Here is a 14,285-nt window from a genome sequence, read left to right on the forward strand (position 1 = left end):
GGGGCTGGAGATATGGTTCAGTGGTTAAGAGCACTGACTGCTCTTTCAGAGGACCCGGGTTCAATTCCCAGCACCCACATGGCAGCTCACAACTGTCTGAAGATCCAGTTGCAGAGGATCTGACACATTCACACCAATGCACATAAAGTTAAATAAACCATAAATTAAAAAAAAATATTTCATTAAAGTATGATTTATACGGATGACTGCTAAAATCTTTGGTAGTTGAATATTTTTTTCCAGATGAGGATGGTGTGATGTGGAGTGTGTTATGGGCACAGGGCCCTGTAGACTGCCAGCCGCCTTAAATTTGTGATTCTATTGCCCTCCTAGCTCAGTTCCACCCTGTCTACACACCCCTCTTTCTGTTTCTTCCGCGCTCATGGATGGCTCACAAGTCTATACACCCGTCCAGGGTCATTTACTTGGGCGACCACAGCGGATCGCGCGGGGTGGGGCTTGCAGGCTGGGCACCTCGCGTGGGAAGGTCGGTGTTAAGTCCCGACCTGGCCAGACTTCCTGCCCGCGGGGCCCAAGGCTCCGGCACTGGATACGCGCCAGGGGGCGTCGCTGGGCGGGAGCGGCTTCCTGGGCGCGGGCGGCACAGGCGGCGAATCGCGGGGACAGCTCACCTGGACCAGCGACATGGAGGACGGCGTGCTCAAGGAGGGCTTCCTCGTGAAGAGGGTGAGTGCTCTTCGGCCTCGCGCCCGCGTGGGGACAGCAAAGCGGGCGGTGGCTGGACGCGCGGGCGAGGCTGGGGAGCGCGCCTGCTGGCCAACCCGCCCGGCCAGCAAAGGCGGATCCGGTTTGGTTACTGTGGTTCGGGGCTGACTCTGGCGTGGATCTCTTAAAACAACTTAATTGGGGCTGAGGACGAGGCCAGGGTCAGGACGCATGGTTAGTATGCTCAAGGTCCAAGTCCACAGCTACGCAAACGTCACACATCTTATTAAAATATCTTAAGAAGTGTGGGGTGCATGGTGGAGAGAGAGGATGGTTATAAAGGATACAGTTGGAAAGAAGGAATGACTTCGAACATTCTGTGGCAGAAGGTTAAGTATGGTGGACTGCAATTAAAAGTGTATTCTGAAATAACTAAGAGGATTTTGAATGTTTCCAACACCATGAAACAATAATAAACGTTTGAGGTGATGAATATGCTGGTTACCCTGATGCGATTGTTACATACCATGCCAATGATTGACGTCATGATGTATGTACCCTATGGATATACACAGTCATGTGTCAATTAAAATATATAACAGTACGATATTGAAATATAATGCGCCATGGATATGCCGTGTAATTTACAACTTGGGAGGGAGAGAGGCACCCCCTCCCGTGTGTGTGTGTGTGTGTGTGTGTGTGTGTGTGTGTGTGTTACCACTTAACTGTCTTGTTTTCATCCTTCATCAGTCCTGCAGGACTGGTGATTGGTGAACAGCTGTTGCTATCATTTATAGATGAGAAGAATGAGTGTCAGTAAGATGGGATAGCTTGCCTAGAGTGAGTGTTAGATAGGACACGAATTCCATCCTTAGTTCATCCCCGTTACCCCGTGGTGAAGAAGCTAGAGTCCAAACAGGGGACTCTGGGACTCCCAGGATGCCCTAAAATCAAGGCAGAAAATGAATGAAAGAAACTGAAAGAAAAAAAAAGTTTAGGGTTCAGCAGTATGACATTTACCTAGCCTGCAGGAAATCTTGGGTTTAATCAGTAACACCTAAAAAAATTAGCATTGATGTCAACACTGAACATTTATATTAGTATAACAGCATAGCATACAGATAAATAAATTCTGGACTGAGCCATTCTGGGCTTACAGCCTTAGGAAGTGGGGTGATGAGGGTGAAGCGGTTGTCCTCATTGGCTCACCCGGCCACACCAGCTCCAGAGCCCTGAAAGCCCAAGTCCCTTTCCTATTCTGTTTACATGATATCTGCCTTGCTTTGCACAGTGTGTGATCCAGGAAGACAAGGTGTGCTCTGTTCAAAGCTATAAGTAAGGAAGCTGAGGCCAGGTCGGTGGTCAGGCTGGTGTCTGTCTGTCCAGAATTCCATGCTCACTTTGTGTCTTTGTCATTTAAATGAGATGGTTCATCCAGGTCAGAGTGGCAGGCTGCAGGGAACCTCTGTCTCCCAGGGTGCTGCAGCCTGTGAGATGACCTGGCTCGTGTGATATGGGGCTGGTGAGCCTGTGAAGGCGTGGGATCATCTCCAGGCCAAACCCTTCAGATAGGGGTTTGTGGGCCTCTGCCTATTTCTGGGTTTGCCTACATGACTCCCCACTACCTCTCCTGTGTAAAAACGGGAGGGCTGAGGCTCAGCGGAACACAGAGGAGGCCTGGTCTAGGATACAGAGAGTCAGCGGAGGGCGAAGCTGTCGCACCAATGTCTCCTTCCAGCCTGATCCTGAGGCAAGCAGAAGCCCGAGATCCCCACTACGATCACCACCTGCTCCCACTGTCTCTCAAGTGACAGCAGCTATCCTTGTGTTGTGCCCACTGGGGAAGCTACAGGGTCGGGGTGGCACTGGGTAGTTTGTGAGGGTTTCGCAGCTCTCGCATGGGGAACGAGAGAGTAGAGCAGCCGTGGGAGGCTTAGCTGGAGGCAAGCAAGGGCATGATGGATTTGGCTCCTAATCCTGCCCAGACAAGAAAGAACCAAACTCTAGGCAAAACACAGGGCAGTTGCCAGGCCTGGCTCTCCAGGGGAGGAGCAGCGGGGTGGGGGTGCGGGTGGGGGTGGGGGTGGGGGTGGAGGAATATGGCTCGGTGATGAGGAAGGAGAGTTGAAACATAGGCGCCGCTACCAGGCTTGGATCTTGAGCCACGTGCTGGCCTGAGACATCAACTGTAGGGCTCCAGGACTCTCGCTCAGGGAAATACAGTAAGAACTTTATCAATTTTATTTTTTTGAGGCAGGGTCTTATATAGCCCAAACTCTCTCTCTCTCTCTCTCTCTCTCTCTCTCTCTCTCTCTCTCTATATATATATATATATATATATATATATATATATATATATATATATATATATTGAGGATGACCTTGAACTCCTTAATCTGTCAGCCTCCACCTCCCAAGTACCGTGTGCATCCTGTCCAGTTTATTTGGTGCTGAGGATTCAATCCAGCTTGGCGAGCCCTCTACCCACTAAACTACATCTCAGCCCAACATAATATTATGATTGTATGAAATATTCTAGAAGCCTGGTGTAGTGGCTCACACATATATTTCGGCACTTGGGAGGTGGAGGGAGGAGGATCCTTGGTGGGAGATTAGCCTAGGCTACATAGGGAAACCCTTTCTCAAATAAACACATAACACAACCAATCAAACAAATACCCCTGGAAGCCACTCACATATCTCCTGAGATAAATGATTAATTAAACCATTGTTAAACAGGTGTATAAAAATGCTTATGGTATTAAATCTACTTCTCCTTTTTTCAAGACAGGGTTTCTCTATGTAACCCTGGCTGTCCTGAAATTAGCTCTATAGACTAGGCTGGCCTTGAACTAACTCCCAGAGATCTGCCTGCCTCTGTCTCTGGAGTGCTGGGATTAACAGCTACCAGGCCTGGCTGTTCCCTCATCATTAAAGTTAGGGAGGACAGTATCTCCAGCTGTTACATTCTGTGCTTCTTTAGTACAGCCTTGAGGGGCTGCTCATCTCATGGGGCTCCTCCTTTCCCCTAAAGGAACTGGCCTCTGTTCCAATCAGTGGCTTACAGACAAGAGGCCTGAAGAGAGAGACTTCTCCATGCATGGGAACCAGTGCCTAGGTGGAGGGGTGGGGGCTGGGTTTATTTGGACTTAGACTCACTTTGCCGGTGTGCACCGAGACTTACCTATGGTTGCTCTGTAGAGCAGGAACACCCGTGGTTTCCTTCGAGGTGTGAGGTTATTCCAGAGGCTTCCTGGTGAGGTCCCCACTGCTGTCTCATTGTTTCGTTCACTTGTTCCAGCACACGGTGGTCAGAATGATTGTTTTGTTGAGGCAGGGTCTCACTGAGTAGCCTCAAACTTGGGATCCTCCTGCCTCAGGTTTAATTACAGATTAGTGTGCCACTAAGCCTGACTGGAGTGATTGATTGATTGATTGATTGATGATTGATTGATTAGTCCAGGCTGGCTTTGAACTCACTATGTAGATGAGGATGGCTTTGAACTTCTGATCCTTTTTCCTCCACCCCCAGAGTACAGGCTTAAGTCACCAGGCCTAGCTTATGTGGTGAGGGCTTCATTTGTGTTAGGCAAGTGTGGCGCCTGCACCATGGGAAGGTTCGCGAGTCGGGCAAGGGGCTGGAGATTGAGACACACACACACACACACACACACACACACACACACGGGGGGGAGGGGAGAGAGAGAGGGGGAGAGAGAGAGAGAGAGAGAGAGAGAGAGAGAGAGAGAGAGAGAGAGAGAGAGGTCATCTTTGAAACAAGAATGCAAAATTTATTGTGTTCCCGGGGTACAGCTTATATAGGGCTCTCCTTGACTAATGGCCATGCCCCAGCTCTCAGGATTTTTCAGCTGCCAGCCCACCAGAAACCACTCCCCTGCCATCAGGAACTCATGAGGGTCTCATGCCCAGAGCAGCTGCAAACACAGGAAAACAAGCTGTTTACTCCGGCAGGCAAAGGGTCATAGAAAATTCAGGGTCTAAGGGTCTGCAGTCCCCAACAGTCAAGCACTATCCCAGCTGGGTTACATCCCCAACTCCAGAGGGATCTTTTTAACATAAGACCCCAAACTTGTTCTGCTTCTGCTTGAAGTTCCCCATGGTCTGAATATCAAACTGTGACACAGACGGGAAACCTCTGCCTACCAGGAACCCATCCCTTCCCCACAAGACTCGGTGCCCAAGTCATGTAGAGCCACACAGATGCTCTTAAAGAGGAAGTGCTACAATGGTTTTGGTGCTGAGACTCAAGCCTGAGACCTCAGAGACTTGGCAAGGGCTCCACGGCCTGGCTACATCCCAAGCCCAAGGGTGGTTTGTGCTTTGTGCTCACTCTTGCCTGCCTTTCTTATCTGACCAATTTACATAGCTCATCGAGACTTTTTGCTTATTTGAACTTAAAATTATTTTACTGTAATAAAAATAATATATCATTTTCTGGTTATTATAATATATACATACAATCTCAGAACTCAGATCGTGAGGTCAGAGGATCATAGGTCCAAATCCAATCTGGGAAAGACCCTGCTGTCCTTAAAAACAAAAACAAAATATTTTAGGATCTGCGATTTAATAGTGAAGTGCTTGCCTAGCATTTTTTTCTTTTTTTATATTTATTTATTTATTATACATACAATATTCTGTCTGTGTGTATGTCTGCCGGCCAGAAGAGGGCACCAGACCTCATTACAGATGGTTGTGAGCCACCATGTGGTTGCCGGGAATTGAACTCAGGACCTTTGGAAGAGCAGGCAATGCTCTTAACCACTGAGCCATCTTTCCAGCCCCCTTGCCTAGCATTTTTGAGACTCTGGTTTGATTTCCACCATCACAAACCCACAGAGAATCATTTGTAATAATTTTAGAATTATATTACTAGGGGATGGAGATATAATAAGTTTACAGAATACTCACCTTGCACACACGATGCCTTGGGTTCAGTCCCTAGCTACATACACATGCACACACACTAAACTTTCTTTTTATTTATCTATTTTTTAAATTTTCTTTTTAAATTTTTATTTATTTCTGACAGCAGGGACCTGGCTGGCCTGGGACTCTCTATGTAGACCAGGTTGGTTTTGAACTCACAGAGATCTGTCTGCTTCAGGAGTGCTGGAATTAAAGCTGTGCACTACCTTGTCTGAGGCAGGAGAATCACGAGTTCCAGGCCAGCCTGGGTTACATAGTTAGACCTTTCTATATGCACACATAATACCCTGTCTAAATGCATGCATACACACGTGATTATTTGCATACAGACAGTCATGGTAAAGGGAAGGCTGGAAGGAAACACCAGATATTAACAATGGCTGTCTTGTACTGAACGAATTAAAGGTGAGCGATTTTTCTTTATATTTTTCAGTTTCTCTCAAACTTTATGAACTGGTTCTGGGATGTATAACTCAGAGGCCAAACACTTGTCTCACATGCCAGAGGGCCTGGGTTTGATCTCCACCCCTGGTTGGGGAGATTTATAGACAAGCAAAGGTCAATAGGAAATAAAAGGCCAAGGTCAAAGGCTTTTGCCTCCAACTCAGGAGAGATGAGCAAAGGAGAGCCCAGTGTGATTCCTGCTCCCTCCTTCACTGTACATTGTCTCTCAGCCCACACTGCTTGCCGGAGCCATGGGCTTCCTCTCCCCAGCGCAGTATCCTCCCTTGCATCACCTCACCACCGGGCTTTCCTATCTGTCTGTCCTTCTGTCTGTCCATAGGGCCACATTGTCCCCAATTGGAAGGCACGATGGTTTATCCTTCGGCAGAACACACTCCTGTATTACAAGCTAGAGGGTGGCCGGCGAGTGACCCCACCCAAGGGAAGGATCCTCCTCGATGGCTGCACCATCACCTGCCCCTGCTTGGAGTATGAAAACCGGCCGGTATGTGAGCATCCTGATGCCCGGTCCCATTCTAGCCACCTTGCCCCTTGGTTGTCATGAAATGATTTGGGTTCAAATCCTGGCTATCGCATGAACCAGGACAAATAGTTAAACCTCTTTTTAGCTCTCATTCGTCCTGGGGCAGAATGTTCCATCCTGGGTGGGGTTCTCTGAGAATGCCGACCAAGGGTTGAGCGTGCAGCAGAGGACAAAGCTTTGGGGAAGGAATCGAAACTGTGTCGTGTGAAGAATAAGTGGGCGGCTTGGCGATGCTTGAACTGGAGACAGGGACGGAAGGGGCTTTGCTGGCAGTCCTCCAGGGTAGCTGGCAGTGTCGAGGCTGCAGCTCAGTGAGGTTCCTGAGATAACCTGGCACTCCTAGCCAAGGGGCAGAGCTGTGTTTTGTGTCCGGCTCCATCTGACTGCAGAGCACGGGAGTTCCCTTCTTTGGAGAGGGCTTGTGATAGGCAGTGAGGCTGTGGGTCTGGAGGGATGAGTCAGAGTCACTGTGTTGGGATGCACTCTGCATTAATCTGTGCAGAAGGGAAAGGCTGCTTTAGGGGGCCATGAGTTCCTTGTCTCGGATCTCGGATGTATTCCAATCAATCTGTACAGCCCCACCTGCCGAGTGTGGGCAGGGTTGGGCACCAGGCATCCCTGGATACATGGCCTCCGGGATCCTCTCTGGCCCTGTAATTCCTGCTGCCAGCATTCCCTTGCCCGGTTCTCCTCTGAGTATCGATCTGTCTGGTTGTCTCTTCTCACAGCTCCTCATTAAGCTGAAGACCCGAACTTCCACTGAGTACTTCCTGGAGGCCTGTTCTCGAGAGGAGAGGGACTCCTGGGCCTTTGAGATAACGGGAGCTATCCACGCAGGGCAGCCGGGGAAGGTCCAGCAACTCCACATACAGAAAAACTCCTTCAAGTTGCCCCCACACATCAGCCTGCAGTGAGTGTTCCACCTGCCTGCCTCGACTCTGTCTGGTGTCCCTGAAGCCTCTCCTGTCTCTTTAGCGGAGAGGGGGACCCTATGGTACAACACGGACCTGGCTAGTCCACCATTGTGCTTCAGAGCCAGCAGTTTTCTTTGTCCTGGTTATGCTGGATTGACTCCTTGGAACGTGCCTTATTTAGCTCTGCTCTCCTATGTAACCTTTTAGGGTCTCTACCAAGTCATAATACCTTAGTGAATGAAGTGGGGACCACCATTCCATTGTAGGCAGAGTGCTTAGGATTATGTGACAGGTCTCACTTGCACTTCAGTGGTAGGTAATGGCTGCCTTATTGTTTAGAGGGATTCCTCATTCAATCATCTAAGAAATCATGGAGTACATCACAAATATGTACAATTCTTATGTGTCAATTTTATAAAGAAAAAAAGAGGGGGTTATTGAGTGCCTGTTGAATGTCATGCATTGGGCCAGGTGCACAGCAGAGGTAAGTGGTAATAAACAAGGCCTCATAGGCCTTCCACCCCAGGGACATACATAGAGAAGATCTTTCACTGGTGGCGGCAGTTGTCACATATGCAAAGGGAAGGCCAGTCAGTGGTGGTGGTGATGCCGTGCCACAGAGATGTATGACAGGCGTTTCCATCAGGGTGATGCCTCATAGCCTCCCAGGCAGCCTCACTGCTACGGCCATCTTAGATGGGATGCAAGTCTGTTCCTGAACTCACGGAACTCCACACCAGCCTCTGAAGCGCAGTGCGTGCACACCAGTGGGTCCACATAGCTGCTAAGCCAGGGTGAGTACAGGGAGGTGCAGCCGAGAGGGTAGAGTCAGAAAGGAAAGCTGCGAAGGAAAAGCTGCAGGAGTTCAGGTGCAGATCACAGGGAGCCGTGAGGGCCCCTGGGTTTAAACAGTCACAGCTGTTTAGCTTTATCTCAACAGTAACAGTTGCCCAGTGTAGAAATATCTGAACATTTAAATGCCCAAGAAGAGGAGCATCTGAAATTCATGTCTATTAGATTTTGATTGATAACCAAAACCTGTCTCTGTGTGTCATACCATCTGTCCCTTGCTTTGTCTCAGGAACTGATATCATGATTTATATCATGATTCCTGTCCCCTGCCCCCACCCTCTCTATCCCCCCCATCACAGACAGTGTGAGTGTGACCAGGGTCCTTCCTTTTGTCTTCTTTCTGTGTAGTCGAATTGTGGACAAGCTGCACGACAGCAGCAGTGGAATCCGGCCGTGTCCCAACATGGAGCAGGGGAGCACCTACAAAAAGACCTTCCTGGGTGAGCTTGTCTGTCCTATGGCAGGTTGGAGATCTGGGACATAGTGACTGGTGCTTATCTGACTGCTTGACCAGTTTATAATGGGGACCAAGCTACCTGTGAAAAAATGGCATAGGCTGTGAGGGTCACCTGTGGGTATGGCTACAGCTCTGAGCATTGGCTGTGACCCTCAGGCTGCTCTATGGTGGAAGCTGAGATTTCTCAGGAGGTTAAGGTCGGTGAGGTAGCTCACCGAGCCCCCTGAGTAGGCTAGGGTAGAGCTAACCCACGATCTGACAGGTTTGTCCTTGTCCTGACACAGGCTCCTCTTTGGTGGACTGGCTCATCTCCAGCAACTTTGCAGCCAGCCGTCTGGAGGGGGTGACCCTGGCCTCCATGCTTATGGAAGAGAACTTTCTCAGGCCAGTTGGGGTCCGGAGCACGGGAGCTATTCGCTCCGGGGATCTGGCCGAGCAGTTTCTGGATGACTCCACAGCCCTGTACACTTTTGTAAGTTAAAGGTTAGGCTTTCCTTACCATGAGGGGAGAGGGGAGGAAGTGGCAAGGGTAGGAGTTGGGAGTCTGGAGCCAGGGGGAAGGCTCAGGGTATGGGGAACAAGGGGCTTCTGTGTTGAGGAATCCTCTTTGCAGTTGCAGCCCCCATGGCCTGGGTTTGGGGTTCATTTGTCACAAGCCCCTGTCTTCCCCTTCCCACCAGGCTGAAAGCTACAAGAAGAAGGTCAGCTCCAAGGAGGAGATCAGTCTCAGCACCATGGAGTTAAGTGGCATAGTGGTCAAGCAAGGCTACCTATCCAAGCAGGTATGGCTGCCCTCGAGCCAGAGGAAATGTTGAGCTGTCACACTTGAAAGAGGCAGGAATGAGCCCAGAGGGAGGCAGGAACCGAGGATGCTGGAGTACATTCTTTATTAGTGGGCTCCACAAAACGGGGCTTCCCCCCACCCGGCCGCAAGAGGCAAGTGAAGGATCCGCACATGCTCATTCTCACATACACGTACCAGACCCAAGAACTGTTTGGAAAAAATGTATACACAAGTAATTGTCACATTAAAAAGCAACTTCTGCCGGGCGGTGGTGGTGCACGCCTTGAATCCCAACACTCAGGAGGTAGAGATAGGATCTCTGTGAGTTCTAGGCCAGCTTGGTCTATAGAGGGAGTTCCAGGACAGCCAGTGCTATCCTGTCCCAGTGAGAAACCCAGAAAATCAAAAATAGAATAAAATAAAATAAAAAGCACAAATATACATGTAGCTATAGGGTTGCTTTTGGACCAAGGTAACACTTAAAACGCTGGTGACCTTCAGTTGGGTAGAGTGAGGCCTAGGAACAATGTGGGCTGTGAACTGCTGATCCAGTTGCTGTTTGCTCTGTTCTCTTCCTTTAAACTTAGCTAAATATATTTAATATTATTAAAAATATTTTTGTGCATATGGGTGTTTTGTCTGCATGTTTGTGTGTACAGTACTTACAGAGATCAGAAGAGGGATTTGGATCTTCTGGAACTGGTGTTACAGATGGTTGTTAGCCACCACGTGGGTGCTGGGAACTGAACCAGGGTCCCCTTCAAGAGCAGCAAATGCTCTTCACTGAACAGCCATCTCCCCAGGCCCCTTGCCTTTTTTTTTTTCAGTGCTGGGAATTGAACTCAGGGTCTTGTGCTTGCTTGGCTAACAACTGTACCACTGAGCTCCAGTCTCAGCCCTTTAGTTACTTCCATTCCTGAGTGTTGGGGTGACGTGTCCGCTTCCCGTCAGTGCTAACTCTTAGCACTCTGTCAACTAGTGTGTTATTATTGCCACGGTGCCACTAAGCAGGGATGGCGTCACTGTGATCCTTGAGTCTCTTGCAGACTGTCCTTGGAATGTAGTCCCTTTGGAGCAGGCTGGCTTGTTGGGGCTTTGTCAGATGGACACATGGAAGAGGGAAGGAAATGTAGAGCTTGAGCCCTTTCTTTCCCACAGGGGCACAAGAGGAAAAACTGGAAGGTGCGCCGATTTGTTCTGAGGAAGGATCCAGCTTTCCTGCATTACTATGACCCTTCCAAAGTGAGTGACCCCTGTCCCTTGGGACTGTGCTGCTTCCGGAGTCTGTGCAGACCGGGCAACGGCTGTGTGTCCTCTCCCACATCGCACCATGGTTCCTTGCCATCCGTACTTCTCTGTCACAGAGTTGTCTGCTCCATGCGTAGTCTTCTGTGCCCACTTGCCAGGAGAGGACTTTCCTTTTACTTTCCCCAGAGCCTGCTTTGTGGGGAGAGGGAGTGAGGGAGACTCCTAAGTGGTGCTCCCATCCTCTTCATCCTCTTCATCCAGCTGGCCTACAAATCCTGCCTCCCTCAACTTCTTGTTTTCACCTTTGAAAATTTTTTATTGTATTTAATTTATACATTACTTTTTGAGTCCATGTTTCTCATAAATATCACCTCATTAACTCGTGCTGAGTTAATTCTAATCAAAAGAAAAATGGCTCTCTAGTCGGGGAGTTCAGCCTTGACTTTGATATGAGTTTCAATCAGGACCCCTTAGCCCAATAGAGGAACCTTCTCAATTCCCTGCCGAGCACAATGTGTGCTAAGGCTTAGGAAGAGGGATAGAAGGAGAGCTGACTGAGGGACCAAACTCTTGGGCCTCCAAAAGGCACCCATTGATCTGTAAGTCCTAGTAGTATTGTTACCATGGCTGTCTCAAATCCTTTTTTATTTTTAAAGATAGCATAGCATGTAGCCTTGGCTGGTCTCAAACTCATTGTGTAGTCAAGATGAACTTGAATGCTGGGATTACAGGCATGTGCCTGTAATCATTCCAGATTGAACCGAAAACTCTGTGTAGGCTAAACAAGGATGCTAACAACTGATGCTAACATCTCCAGCCACACAAATCCTTTTTGAAACTTGGAAAATATCAACAAATGTATAAGCTTTTAACTCTTAATCTAGAGCCAAGTACTTTGTGCCCTTGGTGAGTCCAGGACCTTTTGCTATTAATCTGCTCTAAGACTTTGCCATTACCCTTCCTATTGCTGGGTTAAATTTGTCCCAGTACCCAGGACCCACTTCTCAAGGCCAACCAGTCTCCCCTTGAAACTGCCTGCTGTAGATGCCTGCAGTGCTGGGCCCCTTCTCGACGCTTTCCTCCTCTGGTATCTAAGTCAACATTTCTTCATTGTTATTTAACTGCTTTAGCTTTTGTTTTCTGGAGTCACCCATTCAGTATTGATTATTAACAGAAGGGACCAAGAGCCGAGGCTTCTGGTGTGCAAAGCTGCTCTTTACCCATCCAGATACCATAAACCCGTCTTGCTTCATGCTGAGCACATAATTAGAGACTTACATAGCAATGTCCAATGTGCAGGAATACCCGTCATAACCATATATTGTTGACAAAGGTTAAAGAAGCCAGGGCATGCTTCTGATGGAATGTCGGATGAGACTGTTGCTCAGCTCTGCCAGACCTTAGTGCACTGCTGCTATGACCAGGCCCCAAATGCCTCACTGGTACAAGTTCCTTGGGCAATGATGCCCAAGTTCAGCCACATCTATCACAATGTGAAGTGCCTTTAGCTGTGCCTGGCAGGTCAGGCGTAGGGGAAGATGTGTCTTCTTTTTCTTTGTGTTCATGAAATTACTCATCAATGTCTCCTCCACAGGAAGAGAACAGGCCAGTAGGTGGGTTTTCTCTCCGTGGATCTCTTGTGTCTGCTCTGGAGGATAATGGTGTTCCTACTGGTAAGGAACAACTTCAGCTCTGGCCTGAAGATCTCTGGGGCCTCCATCAGCAAGTCATTAATGCCTCTGGGGGACGGTGGTGAGAGTCTGGGCTCTGAGAATCAAGTGGGTCTTTCCTCAGTGAGACAATGATGTGATCTTTGAAGTCCATTTTAAAAACAAAGGAAAATGCTATATGGGATGTTGTGTTTTAATACAATGAATAATCCTTATTCTTTATATTCTTAGTTTCTGTGCTGATGGCCCATAAGCTTCCATCTAAGTTGCAACTAAGGATCACGGTGTTTTCATGTTTCTTTTTTTAAAGTTTTATTTATTATGTAGACAGTACTCTGCCTGCAGGCCAGAAGAGGGCGCCAGATCTCATTAGATGGTTGTGAGCCACCATGTGGTTGCTGGGAACTGAACTCAGGTCCTCAGGAAGAACAGCCATTGCTCTTAACCCCTGAGCCATCTCTCCAGCCCCATGCTTTCATTTTCTATCCACAATAATTTTACAATCTCCAGCTATGACAGGAAGGTAGTATCATTTCTATCTTGTGGATGTGGAAATAGACACAAAGTCAATTCTAAGCAAACATGAAATCCTGTGCCTCTTTTAACATAAATAGGGTATTTTTTGATGTGAATGAAACTGTAGGTCTCTGGGTAGCATGGGCAAGCAAGCAAGCTGCAAATGTCCAGAATAAGCACTGGTAGACTTTATGGTTGTAGGGAGTGGAAATACTTTAGTGTTTTTGTCTTAGTTGATGCTCAGCTTCTTCAAGCTAGAAGTTGACATGGATGTTTAACACTTTTCTCCTGTGTAGGAGTTAAAGGGAATGTCCAAGGAAATCTCTTCAAAGTGATTACAAAGGACGACACACACTATTATATCCAGGCCAGCAGCAAGGCCGAGCGAGCAGAGTGGATTGAAGCTATCAAGAAGCTAACATGACCTAAGGGAACAGGACTAGGGTTCCTGTTCGTTCTTATCAGCTGACACAGATGGGATTTCATGGAGAACTGAAGTACAAGACTGGGCTTGGGATATGGCTCAGTAGTAGAGGACCTGCCTAGGCAATCCTGAGCCCCCGGGTTCAATTCTTGGAAGTCTTTAACATTGTCCCTTTTGTACTGCTTTGGAGCGAGACTACTCAAGATGGTTCCTTAGATACTGGTGGAGTGACTTCCCTCCGTCTTCCCGTCAACAACCTGAAAAGCTGGAACAGCTGTTAGGAGGCAGCTGAAGGACAGAAATCTGTGTCTTGCAAGGCAGTGGTGGGGCACACCTTTAATTCCAGCACTTGGGAGGCAGAGACAGGTGAACTCTGTGTGTTCGAGCCCAGCTTGGTCTACACAGAGAAGTCATCTCAAGAAACCACAAACAAAAAATTTGTGTCTTTGGGGACCATAGTAGTATGTATATCTTTGTTGGAACACTAACTTGGACTTTGCTATATTAAAAACTCTAGTCCCAAGATACTTTTCTTAAGTGATTTCAACAATTCACATTTCTGGAATTAATAAAGATTGACATTTGTTTCTATAGTTCTTATACAGTTCTATGATCCCCACAGGTTTACTTCCCGTAAGGCCCTATGTATTACAGAAACTGGTTATGGGAAAAACGTCAAGCAACCTGTCACTATGACAACATATCTCACAGTGGGGATGCTGGCAGATTGTTTAATGTTCACAGGAAACTGTTTGCTTTGCAGAATAAGACAGCAAATACACAAGTCACAGACTCATGAAAATATTTGTCAAA

The 14,285-nt window shown here is 48.0% G+C and overlaps 1 protein-coding gene across 1 annotated transcript; it reads left to right on the plus strand.

Moving 5' to 3' along the window:
- Nucleotides 1-645: 645 nt before the first annotated feature.
- Nucleotides 646-13,472, plus strand: Plek2 (pleckstrin 2). The gene is made up of 9 exons (XM_038338160.1): nt 646-687; nt 6,404-6,568; nt 7,336-7,517; nt 8,722-8,813; nt 9,115-9,302; nt 9,511-9,612; nt 10,773-10,856; nt 12,457-12,535; nt 13,345-13,472. Exons 1-9 carry the CDS (start codon nt 646-648, stop codon nt 13,470-13,472), a joined length of 1,062 nt encoding a protein of 353 aa, XP_038194088.1.
- The last annotated feature ends 813 nt before the right edge of the window (nt 13,473-14,285 follow it).

This window comes from Arvicola amphibius, chromosome 7 (genome assembly GCF_903992535.2).
Source record: "Arvicola amphibius chromosome 7, mArvAmp1.2, whole genome shotgun sequence".
In the NCBI taxonomy this organism is placed as follows: Eukaryota; Metazoa; Chordata; class Mammalia; order Rodentia; family Cricetidae; genus Arvicola; species Arvicola amphibius.

Bases quoted from the DNA above. Each gene is read 5' to 3' on its own strand.
- Plek2 (XM_038338160.1), top strand. From the start codon at position 646: ATGGAGGACGGCGTGCTCAAGGAGGGCTTCCTCGTGAAGAGG. The intron at 8,814-9,114 runs GTGAGCTTGTCT...GTCCTGACACAG, and splicing joins CTACAAAAAGACCTTCCTGG to GCTCCTCTTTGGTGGACTGG. The intron at 9,303-9,510 runs GTAAGTTAAAGG...CCTTCCCACCAG, and splicing joins CCACAGCCCTGTACACTTTT to GCTGAAAGCTACAAGAAGAA.